This window comes from Gekko japonicus, unplaced genomic scaffold (genome assembly GCF_001447785.1).
Source record: "Gekko japonicus isolate JY-2015 unplaced genomic scaffold, Gekko_japonicus_V1.1 scaffold227, whole genome shotgun sequence".
NCBI classification, from domain to species: domain Eukaryota; kingdom Metazoa; phylum Chordata; class Lepidosauria; order Squamata; family Gekkonidae; genus Gekko; species Gekko japonicus.
In genome coordinates, this window is record NW_015164189.1 from 36,305 (window position 1) to 54,713 (window position 18,409).

Genomic DNA, 18,409 nt, shown 5'->3' on the forward strand with positions numbered 1-18,409 from the left:
TTGTCTCAGAGCTACACTGAAGGAAAAACTGCCTGCAATAGTCTGGGGACTACAGACGTCAAGCAGAAGACCTCTTACTGAAGTACCTCTTGCTGTCCGCTGTTGCTCTCCTCTAAATGCCGTACCTTACCCTAAATGCCGTCTCCTCTAAATGCCTTCACAGTAGAGGCAAACACAGGATTAGGGGTTTTGCAACTTGTTGCCAAATGTCTCTGTGCACCTGCAGCTGGGTTTCGAGGATAGTCCATCAACTGTACCAGATACATGGACAGAAATATGCTCCCCCTCCCTGATTTACATCCTAGAGAAGATTGTCCCAATTACAGCCAGGGTTGGGCGGGCTGACTAATCTTTTGAATAGCCAACTTACTAGTTAATGTGCCTGCAGTTATTGGTCCCACGATGCCCATCAGCAGGATGCTCACTGACATGTACTTGCCATAGCTGTGACGCCGAAGGGTATAGAGGGCCAGCAATCCTGCGGGGATGTGGAAAAGGAGGGACGACACCAGAACCCACAGGAGGACACCATACCACATCTCTGATGGGAAAGAGGAGAGAGATTTCAGTGTTGCTACACCTAACAGTTTCCACCAAGATCAAGCTTCCGCTAGGACCTACAAAAGCTGCATAGGCACAGCAAAACCTTTATTTGGAATGTACTGCACAGTAATCACACTGACACACAAGGGAAAAATACCTCTGATAAACTGACAAAACTTAAAACATGAATAATACACAGCCTCACAGAATGGCATTAAGTTCTGCAGTTCTGGTCACCACACCTTAAAAAGGATATTATAGCTTTGGAAAAAGTGCAGAAAAGAGCAACTCGAATGATAAAAGGGTTGGAACACTTTCCCTATGAGGAAAGGTTAAGGCGCTTAGGGCTCTTTAGCTTGGAGAAACGACGACTGAGGGGTGACATGATTGAGGTTTATAAGATTATGCATGGGAAAGCGCAGGTAGAGAAAGAGGTACTTTTCTCCCTTTCTCACAATACAAGAACTCATGGGCACTCCATGAAATTGCTGAGCGGTCGGGTTAGAACAGATAAAAGGAAGTACTTCTTCACTCAAAGAGTGATTAACACTTGGAATTCACTGCCACAGGAAGTGGTGGCTACAAGCATGGACGGCTTCAAAAGGGAATTAGATAGGCATATGGAGCAGAGGTCCATCAGTGGCTATTAGCTACAAGGTATAGATAGGGACTCTGGGGCAAGGGATGCTCTGTCTTCTTGGTGCTTGGGGGGGTCAACAGTGGGAGGGCTTCTAATGTCCTGGCCCCACTGGTGGACCTCCTGATGGCACTGGTATTTCTGGCCACTGTGTGATACAGAGTGTTGGACTGGATGGGCCTTTGGCCTGATCCAACATTGGCATCTCTTATGTTCTTAAGTTTCTGTGAGCTAAATCATCCGAAAAGAATGCATACAATGGCAACATCACTCCACTATACTTCCCAACTCTAAAAATCATATTTCAAACAGCTGATGGGCTGATCACAGTCTCAGAATTTATTAAGAAAGATTAACAGACTAAATGATTCTGAGCACACACTCCTGCACTTAAGAACATAGGAAGTGCCTTCTAGGATCAGTGTAGTGTACTTATTGTAGTAGTCCCTGCAAAAATCCCTACAACCAGTAGAAGCCAAGTGATCCCCATCATCGATGGGCCAACAACTTTCTGCCAATTATCATTTCAGGCTAACAGTGCATTCAAATGTGACTTTCTGGTCCTATGTATAGAATTCCTGGAAGACACAACCACCGCAGAAGGGATACCCCCTTCTCCCCACATCTAAATCTTTCACTAGCTCCAGGTTTTCAAGATCCACATCACTAGAAGCACCACCTTTTGATGGTGGAAAGCGCTGCCAGGTTGCAGCCAACTCAAGGGGAACAGCAAAAGACATTCAAAGGGGGTTTGCCATTGCATGCCTCTGCAGTGCAACCCTGAACGGTGGCCTTTTCATCCAAGTACTCGCCAGGGCCAATCCTGCTTAGTTTCCAAGATCTGATGAGACCACTCTTTATTGGAATGCAATTCTGCCTGACGGGAAGACAAGGAAGTCACTGAAGGCTGATTCATCACCTGTTTTAACGCGGGCAAAGGCAAATCAAGTTAACATCTGAGCCCCTGCAAAGCGTGACGTCCCTCCCCCCGCAAAAAAATGGCTAAGGGCGCCTCTCGAGTCCGTGGCCTACAAGGACGTGGAAGCAGATCCTCCACTGGCTCCCACCAATCACCAGCCCTCCCCAGCAATAGGGACACGATTCCCCGAGCGCAACCCCGCACTTTTATAAGCCAGCCTAGGCGGCGGCGGCGGCGGCGGCGGCGGGGGGAGGGGCGGCCTACCTGGGAAGTGGCAGAAGGCGACGGAGCAAGTGATGTTGCCTTCCGGAACCACCAAGCTGAGGCTGAAGACCTTCTGCAGGACTCCTGGCACGGGAACCGTCGGAAGCCCCGCCGCCGCCCCCGTCCATGCCGCCGTCGCCATCAACCTCGCCTCAGCGGCGCCATGGAGAGGAAAACTAGCGGAGTGTCAAACAGCTCCCTGCTTCCGCTAAATACAGCGTCGCTCTTCCCTGGTCTCTCTATGATGGAGACGGTAGCCTACGGAGGAGAAAGTGTAGCCCGGAAGTGCCCATAGTTCGGCGGCGATTACTTGATTACTGTCTCTCTCTACGGAGCTTTTTGTTTTTTTTAAAGAGTCGGAAGTGTATCTAGGGCGAGGCAAAATCACGTGGCTCAAGGTTAGACTCTCCATTGGTTGTGCCGTCTTAACCCTACAGTTGGCCTCAAGCACTACCTCCTATATATGGATCTATATAGGAGGTAGTGCCTCAAGACGCCATTTTGGGTGGCTCTTTATGTACCGGAGGGGAAGGGAAGGGAAGGGGCTGCATATGGGCTGGTCAAACCAGCACTAAGGGAGGGTCTTGTTAGCCTCATGGACGACAGCCCTCGCCATACATTGCACACTTGCGTCACTGTTTTTATGAGGGCTTGGGACGACCATGGGCCTTTAAAAAAGTTTCTAGGATCTTTCACTTCCGGTTTCCATCTGCTCGCTTACCACAGGCCGGCTGGGAAAGTAACGTCTGCTGGAGCCTTTCTTTCCTCAAATCTCTATGGTCTTACACTGCATCAGAGGCGTCCTTTCATTGACTACCGCTAGGTGGTCCTGCTTCCGTTCTAGACGCGCGGCTGTTTGCGGCTTCCACGGTGATCCTCCCGTCGCTCTGGCCTACTGGTCACGGGTTTGCTCTCTGTGGTGGAGGAAGCACTCCTAGCGGCCTCGGGAGTGCTTCCTGTTTTGAGCCAAGAGTTGTGTGTAGGCTTGCGCCGTGTTGGAAGAGCCATGTCGGACTCAGAGGAGTATTCCTCGGGGGAAGATGAAGATTATCTTCCTTCAGGTGGGTTCCTTCTTCCTCGTGCCCTTAGGGAGAGAGAAAGCAGTTACAGAGGGTGAGTTTACAACTCTCCAGGTGGTGCCTGGAGATCTCCTGGAATTGCATCTGCTCTGTAGACTACAGAGACCATTTCCCCTGAAGAAAATGGCTTTTTCAGAGGGTGGATTCTATGGTATCTGCGCCTTCCCCAGGCAAACCCCCTTGAAATCCTGGACTGTCCCGAGTTATATCTGATAATCCTGATTTTTCTCCAGAAAAAACGAATTAGCACCTGCTGGCAATTTGGGGAGCACCGTGTGAGGGATTCAGTCCTAGAAGAATTTGTCTGTGTATTTGTTAAATCACAGAGATGCCTTGATGGAAAAGCTTTGCAATGTAAGGGTCCTAGTTCAACCCATGGTATCTCCCTTTAAAGACTAATGTCTTGGAAAAGAACAAAGTTTGAGTCCAGTGGCACCTTTAAGACCAACAAACTTTAATTCTGGGTACAAGCTTTGTTGGTAGTTAAGGTGCCCCTGGACTCAAACTTTGTATTGCTTCAAACCAATGTGGCTACCTACCTCAATCTGCCTTCTTGGGAAAAGATTTGAGAGCCCATAGAGCTGCTGCCAGTCAGAGGAGTCAGTACTGAGCTAGATGGACCAATCTGTGATTTTGTGTGAGGTATTAACATGCTCAAACTTTATTGAGTTAAAGTTAACTTTATGGTTCTATGTAGGTGTATGGTTTCTTTTTTTAGGGGACAGGGCACTTTGGTCAGCAGCCTGAAAGTCTGGGTAAGGATGAAATGTAAGACTAAAGGAGAGGTCATGACCAAAGAGTCCATCCTGCTCTGTGGCTGTGCTGTTTTCCTGTCTTCTATTCCCTTGTTAGGATGCAGCCCCAGGATCTCAAGACCTGAATGACCTGTGTGGTAACTGTAGCTTTCTTAACACAGGTGAAGATTACAGTGAGGATGATGTGAATGAACTGGTGGAAGAGGATGAGCATGAGGAAAAACAGTCACAGGGGGAAAAGTGCAAGAAGGGTTCCAAGGGGATCACAGGCCGGTAGGCACTCTCTAACTTCACTGTGGGTTAATAGGCGCAAGCAAACATTTGGTGAGAATTACCTTGTGGCTAGCTGCAGTCATGTATTTCTTTGTCCTGCTTAGGATGAACTATACTATGCCTTGGGCTCATGCATACTCTTTGTGCTGGAGCCTTGGTAAGAGATGCCAGCAACAGAGTAAAATTGCCATTAAGACGTAGCCAAGGAAAGAACTCAGTGTAAAGCTGCAGAGACTAGTTTGCAGCATCTGTAAATGCTGAATTTTGCCTACAGTTAGCAACCCTGACACTCCTTGCCCTGATATTGGTATGTTAGCAGAGCTGTGTCTCAGTCCAGTTACCTGAGCAGCCTCTTGGATCTTGTCATCCTGGCCTATAGGATTTACACTGAAATACATATATACTGTCACTTTTTTAACCTGTGAACCTTTCAGCCTAGCTTAGGTTCATGTCTGAAGCTACTACAAGGGGAATGGTTTAGTGTAGCAGCTAAAGTAAAGAGCTGTCAAGGATGGCGAGTGGGCGTCAACATGGCAAATGGGGTTCAATGTGGCCAAGTGCAAGGTGATGCACATTGGAGCCAAAAATCCTAAATATAAATACACATTGATGGGGTCTGAACTGGCAGAGACTGAGCAAGAGAGAGATCTTGGAGTTGTAGTGGATAACTCACTGAAAATGTCGAGACAGTGTGTGACTGCAATAAAGAAGGCCAATGCTATGCTGGGGATTATTAGGAAGGGTATTGAAAACAGATCAGCCAATATCATAATGCCCCTATATAAATCAATGGTGAGACCTCATTTGGAATACTGTGTGCAGTTCTGGGCACCACACCTTAAAAAAGATATTATAGCTTTGGAAAAAGTGCAGAAAAGGGCAACTCGAATGATAAAAGGGTTGGAACACTTTCCCTATGAGGAAAGGTTAAAGCGCTTAGGGCTCTTTAGCTTGGAGAAAAGACGACTGAGGGGTGACATGATTGAGGTTTATAAGATTATGCATGGGAAAGAGCAGGTAGAGAAAGAGGTACTTTTCTCCCTTTCTCACAATACAAGAACTCGTGGGCACTCCATGAAACTGCAGAGCGGTCGGGTTAGAACGGATAAAAGGAAGTACTTCTTCACCCAAAGAGTGATTAACACATGGAATTCACTGCCACAGGAAGTGGTGGGAGCTACAAGCATGGACGGCTTCAAAAGGGAATTAGATAAGCATATGGAGCAGAGGTCCATCAGTGGCTATTAGCCACAAGGTATAGCTAGGGGCTCTGGGGCAAGTGATGCTCTGTCTTCTTGGTGCTTGGGGGGGGTCAACAGTGGGAGGGCTTCTAATGTCCTGGCCCCACTGCTGGAACTCCTGATGGCACTGGTATTTCTGGCCACTGTGTGACACAGAGTGTTGGACTGGATGGGCCTTTGGCCTGATCCAACATTGGCGTCTCTGATGTTCTGATGTTCTGTGACCTAGGAGGTCCCAAATTCACATGCTGCCTCTTAGTCAAATCAGCCACATTCTCTCCTCCCCATCCTGGGACTCCAAATCTGTAATACAGGAGTAATTACATTCGTTTATTTTATTGGGCTATTTTGAAGGTTGTTAGAAAGTAACATATGTAAGAACCTCATAAATTGCTTCACATGTCAGGGTGTATAAATGATAACACTTTTCATAGAATAACCAACAGGCACTGGTGGTAGCCAGCTGGCCCATGTGCATGTGGGTTTTGATAATGTTTGTCCTTAGGAAGAGGTGCAAAGGAGGTGGCCTCTCCTTAGAATTGGATGGCGAAACCTCAAAAGATGACGCAAGTGACAGCAAGGATGGTGATGATCTGGAAGAGAGTTGCCCAGTTGTAAAGGAAGAAGAGAAAAAGAAAAAAGAGGATGCTTTGTGGGCCAGCTTCCTCAGTGACGTGGGCCAGAAACCCAGAGCCGCTGCTACTGATCAGGCAACCTGTGTGCCGAAAGACAAGGTGAGAGCAGTCTAGTCTGGGACAGAAAAAGTACAATTGGCATGCTTGTCAGGTTCTCGGTCTTTTCAGTCAAATACCTTGAACTCTAACATTTGCACTTCGTTCAGTCTCTGGGATCTAAAAAGTCCTTGGCAAAGGGGCTTCCATGAATATTCAGAGCTGATGTGCTGTGAATATCCCAGCAGTGAGCTGGCCGAAGCCCTTGCTGCCATTTTTTCTTGAAGGGAAGGCTTTTAAACCTAGGCAGGGATATTGGGTGCCAGTAGATGTGGTGGTGAGACAGGAAAGAGGCAGACTTTGTGGTTATACATGGAAGAACTTAAGTTGAAACCAAGAATGCAGTGGTTGGGGAAATCTGTGAACGTTTCACTCCCATTAGTTTCAGCTTGGACTAGTTCTTAAAATATTTTTTGATGTAGATATTGTTGCAATGGTTGAGTCTCAAAGTCAGAGAAGTTTGAAGGAAATGTAGATGTTGGTTGTAGGCAGCCTTGGCGCTGAAGTTGATGAGGAGTGCTTCAGACCATGCACTTGAGTGGAATTACAGAGCATTTTTGTGTGTTTCCATAAGGTTTCTTGGTTTTTTAAATTGTTCTCTGCTTTTTGGCATGAAACGGTAGAGTATGGGGAGGGCTAAATAAATAGTTCTGATGTAAGTGCCTTTGGGACGGTAGTTTTTCAAATCTCACCTTTGCATGTATCCAGATTCCCTTTTAATCAAGTTTCCCACCATGGCTAGTAAACTGCTTGGCCGGCTGAGAACATGCGATGGTGAAACGCTGCAGCCACCCGGAAATACAGTGTCTGTCTGACTGCCTCCCACCCTCTGTTCTGTGACAGAAACCACTCCTTTGTCTGAGTTTCTCAGACATCACCTCGCCGTAGTGACCAGGCTACATAATTCTGATCACACTGGGCCACAGTGCTGTCATGTTAGATGCTGTACATAGGCAGCACATTTCCCCTCCTTTATTGGACTCTGTGGCCTGTTGTCTTCAGGCACTCATGAAGCTACTTTCAAGTCCACGAAGTCCCTCCCCAAAATCTGGTTGGTCTCTAAGGTGCTACTGGACTCGAATCTTAGGTGTTCTGCTGCAGACCAACACGGCTACCTGTGCTTTCACAGCAGAGTGGGGATTCAAACCTACGTCTCCCAAATCCCAGTCTGACACTCTAATCACTATTTCATTCTGGGGATTGAACCCAGCACCTTCTGTATACATTGCAGATGTGCTGTCACAGAGCCATGGCCCCAGCCGGTCATAGGAAGAGGTATAACATCCAAGTGTGGAAAGGGCAGGTCCTAATGCTCCAGTTGTATAATGAGCATCCCAGTGTCCATTTCCCTGTGCAGAGGTAATTCTGCTGAAGTGGCATCCCTGGGGTAGCTGTATTCCTTCGTCCTGCTCAGTGTTCTGATTGTAGTTTTTAATGTTTTTGTCTGTATTTTAGCTCTGGTTTTGTTTTATTGGTTTTAATGATTTCAAAGATGTGATTTTATTTTAATTTGTTAGCTGCCTCGCTGGCCCTCTTGAGGGCAGAAAAGCGGGGCCTGAATTTTGCAAAATAAAAAAATGAATGTTTCTGTGGAGTGCCTGGGGTTAGAAACATTTTAAATAGTAGAGTTTTCAAGGAGACTACTGACCAACAGGAGAGAAACTGGGGGCAGCACAGATCATTTCTAGCAATCAAGATGAGAGTGGGGTGAGCGCTAGAGGGAATCTGAGCTGGTTCTGGCATTTTGATGAGTGTGATTGCTCGTCTGTTTCTTAGCCAGCAGAGAAAAATGCGTGCAAGCCTCAGGAGGTGGCAAAGGAACCCACGAAGCCCAAAGTCGCCATTACTGAAGTGTTTGACTTTGCAGGCGAGGAGGTGAGGTAAGTCTGGCCTGTAGCTGCTTCACTCTCAGAGAGACAAGCATTGAGACCTTCATTTAGCTGCCGTGTTCACCTGAAACCTGCCTGTTTTTGAACAACACTTTGAAAGAGGACTAGAAAGGTGCTTAAAATGGACTTGTGCCTCGCCTCTAGGGAGTCACAGGGCAAGCAAAGGACACTGCTGCATCTGTTTGACAATGCATAGCTTTAAAACAGAAGAACATTCAAGATAAGAGGAGTTCCCAGCAGTCTGGGTCTCTGTCCTAGCCTTGGAATGGTTGAGAGAGAAGCCTTTGTTGCTTTCCTCTGTGTTTGAGAAGAGCCAAGAACTGGTTCTGATGTCAGGAGCTCCCTAGGCCAGTTTTGTAGTCCAACACTAGCTGCGACTTTTGAAGCTGCAAGAGAGTCCAAGGCATGTTCTCCCTTTGCCCAGACCCAGTTGGAAAAGTGGCTTTTGCTAGATGTTAAAAAATTGTTTCCCTCGATAATACCTCCTTCGTACTCAATGGTTTAATTGACATTTCTGTTTTTATATTTTTTTTGTATCCGTTATAAGTTTATTTTTGCTCATTTTATGGCATGTTTACTATATTGCTTTGTGTTTAGTTAACTGTGTCGGTGGCCCTGATGGGGCTGAAAGGTGGAATATGAGTCTTGTTAGTAAAAAAATAAAATAAAATGGCAAGATGGGTTTTGTTTGGTCCCCCAACAGACAGGACTGTAATCTAAGGAGGCTTGTTGAATCAGGTCAGCATCCTGTTTCCAGTAGCGGCCAGCAAGCTGCCTTTGGGAAGTCCACCCACATGGCCTGATGGGCTTTCCCATGGTTTTCTGCCCAGCATGTGGCATTCTAAATGATGCTGCTTTGACTAAATCAGCTCTCCAGGTTCATTCCCTGCTACTTGCTGTTGATAAGACTTCTCCGCCATTCATTCTCTTGTGTTCAGAAAAACCTGCAACACTTGGCTTTGCCAATGTTATGGCAACACTCTCTTCCTTTTCCTCTTTTCTATTGGGCTAAATGTTTTTTAAAAATCATTTGTCTTGGAAGTGCAGAAGCTCTATGCAATATCCCTGATCCTCCACGTTTCCCAGTGAAGGGGAAATTGCTGTTCAAACAAATTACAAAGATGATCTGAATCCAATGGTAATAAGAGAAAGAAATTTTGCTTATAAAAATAGAAGCACACTTTACATGGTGTGATCATGTAGGTACATTTAGCTTATTGTGAACAGATTAACTTCAGAAAGGTTAACTTGCTACAGCTCCAAGCCCAGGTAAGAGAGAGAAGAGGAGAGGTCCTGTAGAAGATGAAAACAGGCGGCAAGCAATGGCCAAAGAGGCTGCACATTGAACTGATGAGAGGATGGGGCCAACTGCCAAGTGTCCCTGAGTGAGAGAATTCTCTTAACCCTTTCCCTCCCAGATCCTCTTGCATGTAGAGTCACAATATCCAACAATTTCCTTGGGGGGAGGGAAGTAATAATTCACCATAGCTACTGAAGTTATGGCACAGAAGCAACAGGTTTGAATAGCAGGAAGGCAGGGTGGTATTGAATGTTATGAGATCGGTTCTATCAAGAGGGTAAATTATAACCCTCTTTGAGACGTTGTGGATTCTTCTCCCTTTTAACTTTTCGCGGAATAGCATCTATTCTGGTTGTTTACTCCACAGATGTTGGATTTAAATGAGCTTCAGGCACATGAATGAGGAGGTGTGGTTGGGCTAAAAATAGAGCAGACAGCCTTCTTGAGGAATGATCTGTTATCCAAGATGGTTAAGGATGGAACATGCGTGCTCAGAGGCAACTTTTGGTTGCCAGGTTGGGACAGACCTGGAAGGAGAGGGGACTTCTGCCATCGTACATTGCTTGTGAATTATCCCAGAGGCATGGGCTGTCCACTGCTGAAAAAAGCACATTCATCTGATCTTGCAAGGCAGTTCTTAGTTTCCCAGGTTCCCTTCTGTGCTGCAGTTCTGTAGTTCCGATGCAAACTGATTCCTCGTGATTTAGCACAGAGAGGCCACAGAAACATGTCTTGTTTTCAGAGCAGAGCTTGAAGTCATAAGCAAGCAAGGAACTTTGCTGGCTTTGCATTCTGCATGCTGGGGCAAAATGTAGCACATTTCCAGTTTTGCAGAGTGTAAGCCAAGGCACAGACTTGTTCCTTCAGAGCTTCCTGCCAGCCACTTTCAGGAACAGGAGCTCTGGGCCATTATTTGTGTTGCCTGTGGCCAGGAACATTGTAGATGTGGAAGGGTTGCCATGGAACTGCTGCTGAACTCTGAAACTGTTCTGCATCCTTCAGCATTTCACATTTTGTCCCCCAAGTTCCATTTTTTTCATGTTGGGCTTAACTTCTAGTTAACCTTTTCTTTGCCTCCTTGCTATACATACTTGCAAACCCACCCCTAGCTACCTTACCTCAATGACAGTACATATTTTGCATGTGGAGATGGACACCAGTTGAGTCCCTGGCAGAATTTTATCCTCGCAACAACGCTGTGAGGTAAGGTAGGTTGAGAGATAAGTGATTAGCCCAAGATAATCCAGTTAGCTTTGTGACAGTTGGGGATTGGAACCTAGATCTCTCGAGACCAGCACTGTAACCAGTGCAGCAAACTGGCTCATTCCCTATCAGTATGGTGGTATCTTTCAAAACTACAATAGTGGCCTGTATCCTACCATGCAATTCTGAAAGGCAGGGTATAAATCTGATAATAAATAAAATAAATAAATCTAACTTTTCTAAAGACAGCGCAATTTGTGCCTTATTCCCCCCCACACACAGAGTTTCTGGGGATCAGCGGTTCTTCAGAAACGCCACAGGCAGCAAAGTTGAGGTGTGCACTGGGAACAGGGAACTGGTGGAAATCGCCACTCTCAAGAAAGCTTAAGGTCCTTAAGACCTCAGAATGTGTAGTCGTGCATACAAACCCCACTGATAAGACTTCCCTAATACCAACCCACCCCTTTAACAGGCCAGAAATGTCTCTGCTCTCTATTGGAGCCAAGACTTCTACTGAGTCCAGCTCATTTGAAGAAATGTATTTATTTACAAAATGTATGCCTACCTTTCTGCCCAATCAGGGCCACCAAGGCAGCTAACAAAAGCAGAATGTTGTAAAACACACAATAAAAACCAGTAGTAACACCTATATAAAACACAAAAAACAAGCAAATACATAGGGCTGGAAGGAGGGATCATTGATCAGACAAAAAAAAAATTCTTCAGCCACTGGCAGAAAAATCATGATGGAAGGAGACAGAGGGATTCATTAATATTGGTGCCATGATCAAGAAGCCCCCGAAGAAGTAATTCTTTTACGTTCTGAAAATAAGTGAGCATAGAATGGAATCTTCAGCTGTGCTAGTTTGGCCTGGGTGGAAGTTGATGCCCTGTTTTTGTCTGGGAGGCCTTTCTAGTGCTTTTGCTCTCCCCTTCTCTTTCTCTGGCTTTGGCTGTGCAGAAGTGTTTGTGTATTTACTGTCTGGCTCTGTTCTTCTCTTTGTAACAGGATCACTAAGGAAGTAGATGCTTCATCCAAAGAAGCCCAGGTCTTTCTGCAAAAGCAAGAGCAGAAGGCTGTCAGCCCAGTTTCTCATCCTACAGGTTCTGGGTAAGACCCTGGCATTTTAGTCATACAGCAGCAAATGTCGCAGGGAGGGGTCGGTTCAGCTGTAGAGGATGAAAACGGGGGGGCTCACTGCATCTTTGAAACCAGTGGAGTTTGAGAATCTGTTCAGTCTCTTGGATCTCTCCGTGGTCAGTCTGTCTCCGGCCCCTTTGAACCTTTACTCTAGGGGAACAGATTGATTCTCTGAGCTATGGAGGTCCTGTGGGTTTTAGCTTGTAAGGAGGGAGAAATTCCACTGTCAGGTGGGTGTTGTGTCTCCCCGATTCAGTTATATGCTTCTGACCCCTCTACGTCAGCTCCTGGTCTTGCTGTAGACAGAGTGTGGCTCTGGAGAGGTGTGAAGATCACATGCTGCTTCCTTTGTGCATGGGAGTTCTTGGTTCGGGCTCCTGCCTCTCCAGCTGCACCTGCATGGGTTGGTGGGTATTGCTGTGAAACCCTCGGTGTGCATCTTATGCAGCTTGGTGTCAAGTCACAGCTGACTTATGGGGTTTTCAAGGCAAGAGTAGTACAGAGGTGGTTTGCTTGCCTCTGTGTAGCAACCCAGGACTTCCTTGGTGGTCTCCCATCCAAGTACCAACCAGAGCCAATTCTGCTTTGCTTCCAAGATCTGACAAGATGAGGCTAAGTTGGGCTGTCCAGGTCAGTTATGCATCCTAGCTGGCCATAATTCCCTGTTGATGCTGTTTTGTTTTGTTTAACCGGGGACTGTAACTGTTGGGCTGTGTAATAGGTTTGACCAAGGACTTCTGTCACTCAGTGCACAAATGGAGTGGTGGTTCCCACCAATAAGCTGTCACATTAGAAAGCAGCAGCCAGCCTGCTTTCGTTGAATCCTATTCTGGAAAGCAAAAGCCCTTCTCCTTGGCAGGCCTCCGAGCAACCCCAGAGCTTACAGGGCAGCAAGGCAGTGTGTAACCCAGGCCCTTGAAGGCCCTTGGGCTTACTCATAAACAGAGGCAGGCTAGAACTATTGGGGGGGGGGGGTTGAGGCTCACTGCTCAGGAACAAGCCTCAAGTGGCTGACCCCTAAAGTTTGGATTTGCCTGGCTTGGCTCCTCTGTACACAACACGGGTTCCCGTCTCTCCTTTTGTCCAAGGCCAGAGGTTCCCTTTTCATCTGAGTGCTTACTGGATGTCACAGGAGCTCCTGAGAGGAGTTTGTCAGAATATGTACATACACAAAATGGCAAAAACCATCCCTTCTCCCATCAGCTCTGTGATCTGGATGGAATGGAAATGCGGAGTGTGGACACACAAGTCTTGGGGGAGTTAAGAGTCCTGGGAGCAGCGATTTGTTCCCCGGTGTTCAGGTACAAATAGCTCCTGATTGTTGAAAATGAGCAGCCCTGCAGTTGGGGCACACTTCAGCCAAGGGCCAGTCTGCCTAACCCAGGGCCAGTACTTGGTGGGGGGGGGTCTTCATGGTGGGCCCTTGTCTCTCACTTCACTTACGTGCTCAGAAGTTCCAGTCTACTGGAGAGTTTTGCTAAGCCATCCCAAGCTGAACCATCATTCAGCTTCTCTCTTCTGATCAGCTGACCCCCTGAACGTCGTCCTCTGCCCATCCGTCTCAGCTGGCCTGGAGGGTTGGCCAGCTCAAGCCCTCCCAGGTGCTTCCACACCCTTCTCATTCTCCTGCCCCCTCTGCAGTTGGGAGGCTTCTGTTGCAGCCTCTTCATTAAGTTCCGTCTAGCCGTGATGGTGCACGTTCCACAAAGACGGGGTTGTTGGAGGGACCAGACTGGCCTTCAGAATCCGCCTGAAGCGTGCATCGCTCCTGTGGGGCCCAGAAATCCTTGTTTCCTTCCTCGCTTTCCTAAGTCCCTTCACCAGCTGGAGACATGGCAGCACCCCCTAGATCTGAGTAGGGCCCTTGCAAATCACCTGCAGTAGCAGGAAAGCTGGTTTCAGAAAGTCTAGCTCCCCACTCATAAAAAGCCATGCCAAGACCTCAACTGATCAGATGGCTTCAGAAACTAGTTCGCTTGGCATACAAAACTCTAGGGAAAAGAACTCATGAGGGAATTGTTGGCCAGTTAGAAGCACAGCAGGATTGGCAGTCTTCAGCATTAACGATAAGAGGCATCCACAGCATGTAATCTGCCTCCATGTTTGCCACAGAGAGCCAGTTTGGTGAGCCAGTTTGGTGTAGTGGTTAAGTGCGTGGACTCTAATCTGGGAGAACCGGGTTTGATTCCCCACTCTTCCACTTGCAGCTGTTGGATGACCTTGGGCAAGCCATAGTTTTGTCAGAGGTGTTCTTGAAAAGAGCCGTTTCTGTCAGAGCTCTCTGAGCCCCACCTACCTCACAGGGTGTCTCTTGTGGGGAGGGGAAGGGAAAGGAGTTTGTAAGCCGTTCTGAGACTGAGTGAAGGACAGGGTATAAATCCAATCTCCTGTGTACAGACATCAGGTACTGCACCATGGATGTCAGTCAATCTGGACCTAGATGGGAAAACAGCTTTTGGAACCCAAACAGTCAGCGGTGCCTTCCTCATCCAAGTGGGCACAGAACTTTAGAATTAAAATAATCATTTCTACTATTCAGAGTTATGGAGATGCTCCTTGCCCTACCTGCAAGATGGGGCCCTTCTGACTACCAGCTAGGGACCGTCACAGGGCAGCCTATTGCATCTCACGAAGTGACATGTACCCATTTCATCTTCCACCTTCTTTGCTAATCCACTGCTTTCTGCGTTATGGAGATGCTCCTTGCCGTACCTGCAAGATGGGGCCCTTCTGACTGCCAGCTAGGGACCATCACAGGGCAGCCTATTGCATCTCATGAAGTGACACGTACCCATTCCCACCTTCTTTGCTAATCCACTGCTTTCTGTGTCTCACTCTTCATCACCTGAAGAACAGCACTTTTCCCATGTTTAGCACATTATCAGAGGCATTTGACCCTGGATACTTATGTTGGACACATGAAGCTGCCTGATACGGAGTCAGACCATTGGTTCCTCAAAGTCAGTGTTGTCTACTCAGACTGGCAGCGGCTCTCCGGGGTCTCAGGCAGAGGCCTTTCACATCACCTGCTGCCTGGTCCTTTCAACAGGAGATGCCAGGGACTGGACCTGGGACCTTTTGCATACCAAGCAGATTCTTTACCATTGAGCCACAGTTCCTTCCCAGTTTCTGCCCTGGAAGTCTTCAGCCCAGAGGGTTCCTTCCATCCATAGATATAGGAAGCTGTCAATTGCTCCTGCCTCCGCTCCTGGTGGGAGTAGGTCTCCAGCAGTCAGCAACGCTTTCTGTACCTTTGTGTAGTAGATAAAACACCCACTTTTCCGTCCTTCGTTTCTCGCTTTGATCTCCAAAATTACAGCCCTGAGCCGGTGACCTCTGCAGCCCTTTGATGCCTTCCAGGTTGGGATAAGCTAACCAGTAGGTAAAGTTCAGCTTCGGAGCAAGTCAAGGCAACTCCCTCTTGTTCAGGCTTGGACTTGACTGACGAGGCATGGATTCACACAAAGCAAATCGCTGGGTCAGTAGTAGCGCTTTTGTTTCTAGCAACCGGGAATTCGCGTGGTTTTTCTACTCTCCCTCCCCCTTTCCTGAGCACGTTGCTCAGTCTAGTATAAAAGACAGCATCTTGGGAGTTACCATAGAATGACCAGAGCTCTCAAGGAAACAGAACCATCTTGGTACCCCTCTGCATGCAGTTGTGGGACCTTGCAGGTTTCTAGCTGTCTGTCCTGGTGCTGTTGGGTAAGCTGACCCAAAGCAAAGAGGAGTTCTGGGATTGTCTCCTTCAGAAGATGACCCCATCTCCTGTTACTGTCCTTGCAACAGAGTTATCTGCATTCTTTCTGCTTAACTGCTGCTTGCTTTCCAGCTCACAGGAAGGAAAGGAGTACTCCCACCAGCTCAGACGGTCGAATGTCCTGCCCGTGACCCAGGCAATCTAGGCCTTGCAGAGTTGTTCGATTTGGACCAGTCCTCAATCTCATCTTTTGATGTTGATTTAAATAAGCCTTAGCCAAATGCAGATGAAAGTTTTGGCTGGGCTCCGGGCGGGGTGCGTGTGTGTGTCTGTGATGAGAGTTCTCTTGTCGACACTAATGCAACTATTCAGATCGCAAGGCAGCAGAGCTGGTAACCTGGCTGTTTCCAGCCACCAGAGGGCGGCAAACTGCTCTGCCATATAAACAATGAACTTGATTCCTCTCTGGATGATGTCATTCAGACTACTGGATTTAATAGCCATTAGAGAGTCTTTTTTTTTTTTTTTTGGTTGCTTAGGCCAGCAAAGGGCCTCAGCTGGCCCCTCCAATAGTTCTGACGGCATAACAGAAACATCCCACAGGTTTAAATGGTCACCCACCTTGGAATGCTGCCAGACATGCTTTTTTGGGATTAAGGGCTGCAGTTTGCTTAAACCAGCTGTGTCAAGATAAGAGCCCCCCCCCCATTTGAATTAGGAGCTCACATCCAAGGGATCTCATGCGGAGAGACATAATGGGGGCTTTAAACCCTAAGGGGAGAGGTAGACCTGCAGTCTCAGCCAGGCCGCCGAATCTCTGGGCCAGCGTTTGCTATTGGGGGCGGGGGGGAGATGTCCTTGTGAATTAGTGGATGCCATAAGCACACCTTCGTTGGGAAAAGATAGTTGGTGAGCTTTGGGAATAAAACAGTTGCAAGTAACCTCCTGTTTTTAAAAGCAAGCTTTTTTTTTCGGCTGCATAGGCCGCCAGCCAGCTACGGAAAGCATTTCCTGTGCTTCTAAGCACTGATAGCACTTTGTGGCCCAAAGCTTTTTCTCGTGTCGAGCCGCCACACTCCTATCCCACAATTCCTGGGCTTTGGGGGCCCGTCTGCTGGGCAGTGCTCCATCTTGCCTCCCGGCCAAAATGAAGGTAGGGCCGTAAAAGTTCAGCTGGAGGAGGCTGATTGGTCCCTGGCCCTGAGGAGGGAGGGACCAGGCACTGTGAGCATCTGTCCTTCATTAAGCTGCTCTGGGCCTTTGCGGAAGGGGGAGGGAACCCAGCTGCACAGCCCCAGTTTTTGGAGGCAGCCGCCAAAAGGGGAGCTTTGATGCGGCTCTGAAAAAACGTGTCTTGGAGCGTCAATACAGCTCCTGTAACTGCAGGCGTTCTGCCCTGCTGCCCAGCAGCACCCTGCAAAGAGAGAGAGAGAGCGCTTCTTTGGCTCATCTGAGAATTCCTTTGGATCAGCGTGGGGCCTGGGGATGGGTAGAGTTTTGAATTGGGCAGCGATCGCTGGTGCTGGGGGAGCTTGGGTTCGGTAACCTGCCTGATGTAGTCTTGTGCTCTGCGCTGGACAACCAGCACCCTCTTTCTCTGGCTCCTCGACCTTACAGAGGGTGCTGGTTCTGAGAGCTGAATTTCCCCCTCCCCGCTATGAAAGTGCCACAACCAACCCGGGGTCATACTTGTCTGGCAGAGGGCGAGGGAAGGATCCTGGGAAGAGTTTGTGTCCCCTTTGCGTGATTTGGAGATCCATCCCATTGCCTCATGCAAAGGGGACACGGGCAGAGGGGGCAGAGCTGTGTGCAACAGCAGCAACTCCCCCAAGAGGTGGTTCCTGGCATTTGCCCGGCACACGTAGCAGGCAAGGCACGAGGGGTTAGGAAATGCTAGGAAACCTCTCTTGAGGGAGTTGCTGCGGTTGCACACAGCTCTGCCCCTTCTGCAAGACATAGAAGAAGAAGAGGAGGAGGAGGAGGAGGAGGAGATTGGATTTATACCCCGCCCTTCACTTGGAGTCTCAGAGCGGCTTACAAACTCCTTTCCCTTCCCCTCCCCACAACAGACACCCTGTGAGGTGGGTGGGGCTGAGAGAATTCTGGCACAAACTGCTCTTTTTCAAGGACAGCTGTGCCAGAGCTTGTGACTGACCCAAGCTCACATCAGCAGGTGCAAATGGAGGAGTCGGGAATCAAACCCGGTTCTCCCAGATTAGAGTCCGCGCACTTAACCACTACACCAAACTGGCTCTCGAACCTGTCCCTGTAGATGTGTAACGCTTTGTCACTGGGCTCCTGCAAGCTGGCCCTTCCCTGGCATCCAAAATCTCTGCCAGCAGTGAATTGCAGCTGTTCAGTCCCACGTGGCGCTTGCATTCAGGAGATCAGGGAGGCTCCAGTGTAGAGCAGCCTCTTCAGACTGACTGTGCGGCCTGATGTTTTATTCCCCCCACCCACCCCCGGACGACCTTTCTCGTTGGCAACAGGAGCACAGAGGGCCCGATGCCAGACTGCTGCGTTGGCTGTGGAGGGGGGTGCGGCACCTGCTCTGAAGACCTCCTTTGTAGTCATTGTCTGCACATGTGTGCCCATTTTGAAGGGCCTAGAAAACAGGGGAGGGGAAGTCTGCTCTGGAAATCTGCTTCAGCTTTTGCGCACGGAACCTCTTCCAGCAGGAAAAAGGGCACAGCTTTGTCAGCAGCCCATGGGTGTGGGCAGCAATCCTGCAAGCCGT

The 18,409-nt window shown here is 48.3% G+C and overlaps 2 protein-coding genes across 2 annotated transcripts in view; one reads left to right on the forward strand and one right to left on the reverse strand.

Annotated features, from left to right (window-relative positions):
- The window catches only part of TMEM170A (transmembrane protein 170A), a 3,924-nt gene extending 1,433 nt beyond the window's left edge, over positions 1-2,491 (reverse strand). The window contains 3 exon segments of the mRNA XM_015408263.1: positions 371-541; positions 2,364-2,454; positions 2,456-2,491. Coding sequence (XP_015263749.1) covers positions 371-541; positions 2,364-2,454; positions 2,456-2,491 — 298 coding nt within the window.
- Positions 2,492-3,298: 807 nt separating this feature from the next.
- The window catches only part of CFDP1 (craniofacial development protein 1), a 23,991-nt gene continuing 8,880 nt past the window's right edge, over positions 3,299-18,409 (forward strand). The window contains exons 1-5 of the mRNA XM_015408259.1: positions 3,299-3,424; positions 4,359-4,470; positions 6,217-6,445; positions 8,219-8,322; positions 11,844-11,945. Of these exons, the coding sequence (XP_015263745.1) occupies positions 3,370-3,424; positions 4,359-4,470; positions 6,217-6,445; positions 8,219-8,322; positions 11,844-11,945 (602 nt within the window). The 5' untranslated portion in view covers positions 3,299-3,369. The remainder of the gene's footprint in view (positions 3,425-4,358; positions 4,471-6,216; positions 6,446-8,218; positions 8,323-11,843; positions 11,946-18,409) is intronic.